At 33.0% G+C, this 7,352-nt stretch overlaps 1 protein-coding gene across 1 annotated transcript in view; it reads right to left on the minus strand.

Moving 5' to 3' along the window:
• Window positions 1-1,133: 1,133 nt before the first annotated feature.
• LOC117180751 overlaps window positions 1,134-7,352 on the minus strand; it is a 14,197-nt gene continuing 7,978 nt past the window's right edge. Inside the window, exons 6-8 of the mRNA XM_033373241.1 lie at window positions 2,672-2,869; window positions 2,275-2,604; window positions 1,134-1,822 (exon numbers count right to left, since the gene is read on the minus strand). Of these exons, the coding sequence (XP_033229132.1) occupies window positions 1,145-1,822; window positions 2,275-2,604; window positions 2,672-2,869 (1,206 nt within the window). The 3' untranslated portion in view covers window positions 1,134-1,144. The remainder of the gene's footprint in view (window positions 1,823-2,274; window positions 2,605-2,671; window positions 2,870-7,352) is intronic.

The raw sequence follows: 7,352 nt of genomic DNA on the forward strand, positions 1-7,352 counted from the left end.
ATAAATTGTTCAAAAAATACTTTGTAACTGAAATTAAAATTATTGTTTATCTCTAACTGAAAAGATGGACATTTTGGAAAAAATCTCACGCTGAGTGAAAAGTTGGACATTTTAGAAAAAGAACCTTCATTTTTTAGCATTAATCTAAAAGAAGATAATTACAAACAAAATAGTTAATTGTTTAAATAAATACATTGTTTAAACAATTAGTAGTATTAACTCACATCAGTTATTGCCTTGCTGTTCTCGAAAAGTTGATAAAAATTAACTAAGGGAAGATTGTTATATGTAATAATAAATGATGTATATAAATATTGTATTATATTACAATTAATTGATTAAATTGCTTTAATTATCACCTCACTCTAATTAAAATAATGACGGAATTTGGAAATGTAAAAAACCACTACTTTCCAGAATTACACTGAGAGAAGATAGTTGAAAACAATAAAAAGTAATTCACGCAAATATTTTGTAACTTTTTATTAATTATTACTCTGATATAACTAAAAAACGTATAATAAGTTGAAAATTTCATTTTAAAAAAACCGTAACTTTCTAGCACTATTTTCTCAAAATATTAAATATTAACTTTCAATAATCATTTCCTTGCCCTAAATAAAAAGATAAAAAAAATTAACTAAGAAAAACCGCAGGTTTCTACACTTAATCTAAAAGATAATGGCTACAAACAATAATAAATTATTTAAACAATGTTTTTAAATGGCTAATTTTGAAAAGAAATGTGAGGTGCATTGATAATTCGGTCAAAAATATACAAAAATGTACTTTCTGCATACACGAAAATAGTGTGTGTATCTGTGTGTTTGCCTGTCACGGTCCCGGAGCGACCTTAGAATTACTGCTTTATACATTTTTCCCGCAACCACTCTAATATATATTTTTTTAAAGCAACAATCAATAAGTAAGAAAATAAAATCAGAATCCATTTACATTTTTTATTCTAGATTGTACATTACAGAATAATTGAAATAGAAATAACTATCCCAACCTTCTCTTTTTTCTATTGATGAACCATTTTCATCAAAAAATAAAAACTAGTTACATAAAATAATTTTTTTTTAAATATCCCCATTGGTAAAAAATGATTTTTAATTTCTTCTCTTATTCAATTTTTTTATTATTACTTACGCTTTTGATTTTTATTACATTTATTTTCTGTTGCTTCCTCTGGTTGACAATAATATTTCTTTTGACTGCAGGTGTTTTTCAACTTGGGAGGACAAGGTGGTGGAGCTTTTTTCTCTTGTTGAAGGGACTTGAAATCTTGAATGCAAGGGCATGAATCAGGTGGCAATTTAGGGGGAGGTGGACATGGACACAAAATTTGAGGCTGACTTGGGGGTTTTGGTAAGGGAGGTGGAGGTGGACATCTTTTTACAGGTTCTCTGTTGGAAATTTCCTTTGGTATAGAATTACAAGGACAGGGGTTAGGTTTCAGATTTTTTTCGGGTGGACAGGTTGGAGAAGGATAATCGTGTTTTTCAGAACTTCTGACAGTCATTTGGATAGGTATGACTTTTTTCTTTGGTACACAATCTGTTGGACAGTTATTTCTCGAAAGTAATTTTTCAGCTTTAGCCTTCAGCCTCTCAACATATTTTTTCTTATCTGAACACTTTGGCTTCTCCTCTTTACATAATGATTGTACTTTTTTCAAACAGGAGATTCCAGGACATTTGTCCTTGGGGTTTTCAGCGTTTGTGTCACAAATTTCCGTGACTGTTTTGCATTTCGATGGCAGATGAGAGTCGGACTTTGAAGACTGAGGGATTCTCGAGGTTGAGAAAGATCTTCTGCCCTGTAAAAAGTTAAAATTTGAAAAATTGTGGAATAATCGTATGGCATAAATCGTAAGGAATCGTAAGGAATAAACGTAATGGAAACGGGGCACATGTGCAAAAGACGATGATTGGACTGTGTCTGCGTCAAAAGTTATGGCGACTGTCGAGTGTGTCTGCGTGTGTCAAGAATTGGAAAAAGGGCACCAGGACGAGAAGAGCACTTGGGATTATATCTGACTGCGTGGTGGGCTTTGGAATATGTCTGCGCATGTGTTTGCATTTAATTTGCAATAAAAAAATATTAAGGTAATCAAATGAGATGAAAAGTGTCTTATCCTTTAAGTTGGACCAAATTACAATCAGTATACAAAATTTCATTATGATCGGTTAAGTAGTTTTGGAGCTTAGTGGTTACAAACATCGTGGCACGGGATTTATATAAGTATATATATAGATCAATTTCACGAACCAGATAGTTGAATGGAATGCTCTGTTGAACTGCTGAAACCTTTGAAAGCTTCAAAAATTCAGGTGAAATCCCAACAAATATTTTGAGTCGCTCAGGTGGCTTTTCTGGTTGAGGTCGTATTATGGGTCTCGAATAAGAAAAGGAATGTTGAAACAATTCTGATTCATTCTTCAATGAAATACTTTTTTGATTTGGATCCAAAACTCTGTCAGGTGTTTTAAGTCCTAAACATCTGATCCTATCTTCAAAAAACCAGCGTCCAATATTTTCATTAACCAAGGCAACGTTTTGAATGAGCCACAAAAAGCAGCGTCTAAATTTCAGATCAGCCTAGAGCGAAAATATTTTGAATAAAGATTTTTTCCGACCACCACGAACCCTCTGACTCTACCTAGCAGTTCCTGTCGTTGCAGGGTCTCTTAGGAGGACATCTAACACAGAAAGGTTTTTTCTCAGGTTTTTTCTTTTTTGGATATCCTGGACATCGAGCTGGCTTGCAAGGGCCCTCAGGTGATGAACAAGGACTCTTGGTTGGCCTACCAGGAGGACCATCTCCGCAATCAGTATCTCCTAGCCACAGTTTTGGATGTCTTGCCTGAATTTAGATACTTGGTCAAATCTAATTGCTAATGGAAATTTCACACCACCTCCCACTACTACCTTTCTTACTGACTCTTTTGTCTCGACATTTTATTAACAGAAGTTTAAAGAAATAAATCTAAATTGGAGCTAGTCTCTCTTGTCCACCGAATGGTTTTCCATTTTTTCGGCTTTTGCTTCAGGAATGTAGTTTTGTAAATTGGTTGCAGAAAATTCGTATATAAAATCATCCAGGAGGTTTGAGCTTTTTGAAAGTATCCTCGTCGAGTTCTTCAGACAATAGATCCTTCATTAAACTATTGAACAGAGTCTGGGTAGAGATTCAGGTTTGAATTTTGTTTCTAACGATCTCTAGATCTGAACTTTTCCATAGATTCCTGGTTCACCTTTTTCATCTTTAGCAAATTATTGAAGAAAGCTAGGTAGAGATCCAGGGTTGCATTTCATTCCTAAATTGTTAGAAGATTCTGAACCTTGGAGATGTTTCGGTACTGATCATCTAACTTTTCTTGTCGACTTGTTTGGACTTCACCAAATTATTGAAAAAAGTTAGGGGGACACCCAGAGAAACTGATGATCTTAGTTTCTTTGCTGACTCCTTTGGACATCCGCAGTTTATTCAAGAAGTTGGGTGGACATCCAAGGTAGAATTTGGTTTCTAAATCGTCCAGCGATTCTAAGCTTGGAGAGCTTTTGGTTCTGATGATCGCAGTTATTTTGTCGACTTCTTTGGACTTCCGCAAATTATTGAAGAGTGTTGGGTAGACATCCAGAGGGACTGATGATCTAGGTTTCTTTCTCGACTTCTTTGGACCTTAGCAGATTATTGAAGAAGTTGGGTGAGCATCCAGGGTAGAATTTGGTTTGTAAATTGTCCAAAGATTCTGTACCTTGAGAAATTCTTTAGTACTGGTGATCTCAGTTATCTTTTCGACTGCTTTGGACTTCCGAAAATTATTGAAGAGAGTTGGGTAGACATCCAGAGGAACTAATGACCTTAGTTTCTTTGTCGAGTTTTTTGTACTTCAGTAATTCATTGAAGAGAGTTAGGAAATAATTTTGCTTCTGAATTGTCAGGAGGTTCTGAACCTTGGAGAGGTTTCGATACTGATCATCTCAGTTTTCTTGTCGACTTGTTGGAACTTAATCGAATTCTTGAAGAGAGTTATGCGGACATCCATAGGCACTGATGATCTCAGTTTCTTTGACGACTCCTTTCGACTCCAACAGTTCATTGAAGAAGTTGAGTGGACATCCAGGGTAGAATTTGGTTTCTAAATTTTCCAGAGATTCTGAACTTTGAAGATTTTTGGAACTGATGATCTCAGTTATCTTCGACTTCTTTGGACTTCCGCAAAATATTGAAGAGATTCGAGTAGACATCCAGAGGGACTGATGATCCTAATTTTCTTGTTAACTTCTTTGGACTTTAGCAAATTATTCAAGAGAGTTGGTAGGCCATCCACGGTAGAATTTGGTTTTTTAATTGCCAAGAGATTGTAAACCTTAAACAGTTTTCAGTACTGATGATCTCAATTTTCTTTTCGTCTTCTTTGGCCTTCAGAAAATTATTGAAGGAGTTGGGTAGACACCCATAGTTTAATTTCGTTTTTGAATTGTAGAGAGATGCTGAATCTTGGAACAGATTTTGAACCTTGGACAGTTTTTCCGACTAATGATCTCTAGATTGAAAAAATTTAATTAATTGGAACTAGTCTCTGCTGACCACTTGAAGGTTTTTCATTTTCTCTCCTTTTCTGATCCTTCAAATCAAGCATCCCTTCTACTTTCGCTTCACTACCTTTGATTTCGAAAACTCGTTTTTTGTATTCCATCACCTTGTCTACAAGAGCTTTGAGCTTCTCGAAAGTTTCCTTCTCGACTTCTTTGGACTTGAGCAAATTATTGAGAGAAGTTGGATTTGGTTCCTGAATCCTGGATAAATTCTGGACGGACAGATTTTGTAACTGATCTCCAGATTGAAGAGAAACTGGAACCATCTTCTCTAAATCATCTTCTTCATGTCTGGCAGGTGTCCCCTGATAGCTCGGATCATCTTCTCGTCCAGTATCAGCTTCGTAATCATCACCTTGGGGGAAGTAGTCATCATGGATGTGTCGGTCTCCGGGATCACTTCCAGCAACTTGGATCAACTTCTTGGAAGCAGACACCTTGGAGAAGAGGCAATGCTTTGAGGATCTGCCTAAATGGGCCAGAAGTCTCTTCGAGAAGCTACTAAGGGCCCCTGCTGCCGTAGCCTTCCCCAAACTCCGGAAAATTCTTTTTTTAATTCGATTTTACGGAAATCAGGATTTTGTTTTGGTTTGTTTGAATAATTTCAGCATTTCAGGTTCCTTTAAACTCTTTTTGAAACTATGACGCTAGAGACTAGAGCGAGCGAGAAAGAGGCAGAAGGGAGGTGGAGCCACGGCATCAGGTGTTACAAGTTCGTTACTCAAAGTTCTTCAAGACTTTAAGATTTCGATAAAAATCCTAATTTAATCTAACGAAATACCAAACACTTTAAATTTAAATAAACCCAATTTGGACTGATTAAATTAATAAATCATGCCTTGTCTGAAATACCAGTTACTTGTAAGGTCATTTAAAATTACTGATTTAATTATTAAAGGGTAATAATTGGACCATTAAAAACAACTGATTAAGTCAATGAAAGCTACAGCTTAGATCACTCGAAATGACTGATTTAACCCGTGAACTTTACTCATTTGGTTCTTAACACTGAATAATTAATCAGTTAAAATTACATATTAGATTATTAATTTAATCGATAAAAGTTCCTTCTTAAGTCATCTAAAATTACTGATTTAATTAATGCAAGTTACTAATTAGACTGTTCAAAATTACTGATATAAACCAGTGGTCATTGATGTTATGCATTATATTATTTATATTAAATGATTTATCAGTAAAAATTACATATTATATCATTAAACTGTGAGTTAATGAAAAGATGCAATTCAAATAATCCAAATTAAACGATTCATCTCTGATAAATGCTGACTAAAGTACAAAAAGTGACTGATTTTATCTGTAAAAATAACAAATTTGAGAACTTAAAATGGATTTTTCGGTCAATGAACATTGAACATTAATAATTAAATCATGTGTAATGATTCATTCAGTCTGTGGACGTTACTGATTACATAATTAAAAACTATTGGTTTAAATATTAAAATTTACTGGTTAGATCATTGAATGTAAGATTCAATCACCAAAAGTTACTGGTTAGTAATCATATCATTTAAAATAACAGATTCAATAAGTGAAAGGTACTGATTAGATAATTTGAATTAACTGATTATTAGTGAAAATGACAGATGAGATAATTCAAAAAGTACTGTATAAACTAGTGAAAGTTACTGATTATACCATTCAAAAAGGATGAGTTAATACATGAAATTCACACTACAAATAATAAAAAATTACTGTTTTTGGGCAGTAAACGTAATTAACTAGATGTTTCAAATTTACTAATTAATAAGTAAAAAATAAAGATTACTTCATTCATTTGAAACCACTGACTGAGAAATCAGTCATTTTATTTGACATTACTGCTCTTCAGTAAATAGAAGTATCTCATTTATCTACTATAATAAAATAGTAAAAATATTGCTGAATTAAAATTCTTCATTCTTTTTAAAATAATAGTTTTTTATTTTCCCCAAGAACGACTGCTTTAAACAATAAAACTTAAGGGCTAGATCAATTAAAACGCGGAATATATATAGCGAAAGCTATTTATCAGCCCATTCAAAATAAAATATTTCATCAGTAAAAGTTGTAATTCAAATCATTCAAAATTACTGATTTAATTTGTAAAAGTTAATATCAAAATAGTTCAAAATGATTTTTTTATTCAGCGGATGTTATTAATGTTATCATTTTAATTAATTAAGTGAGCACGCTTTGACTGAAAATCAGTCATCGCTACGGACAAACTAGTCGTTTTAACCGTTGAATAAATCAGTATTGCAAACTGAATGAGTGACTTGAAATTACTGATTTCCAAAATAAAAGTTACGTACTTAAGCAACCAAAACATGCAATTTATATACCGAAAGCAATTGAGCAGGCCATTCAAAATTAATTATTTATGAAGTGAATTATTGTTTATATTATTTGCATTGGCTGTTTTATCAGTCAAAGTTACAGATTATATAATTTAAGTTGACTGGTTTTATCAGTAAAAATGATAGATTGAATCATTTAAATTGATTGATTTCAGCCGTGATTAAAATTAACTGAATTTAAATAGGTTTTCAATGAATTTTTAGTTTCTGAACTTTAATTATTTGTATCAGTCAAAATTAACTAAGCACATGAATAAATAATTAAAATGAACTATTATTGACTGATTTGCACAACGAAACTTACATATTAGATTTCATTCTTAAAAGTTACTGGTTTAGCGATTAAAAACGACTGATTTGGTCAGTAAAAATAACAGATGATTG

The sequence above is a fragment of the Belonocnema kinseyi genome, chromosome 9, assembly GCF_010883055.1.
Source record: "Belonocnema kinseyi isolate 2016_QV_RU_SX_M_011 chromosome 9, B_treatae_v1, whole genome shotgun sequence".
Taxonomy (NCBI): Eukaryota; Metazoa; Arthropoda; class Insecta; order Hymenoptera; family Cynipidae; genus Belonocnema; species Belonocnema kinseyi.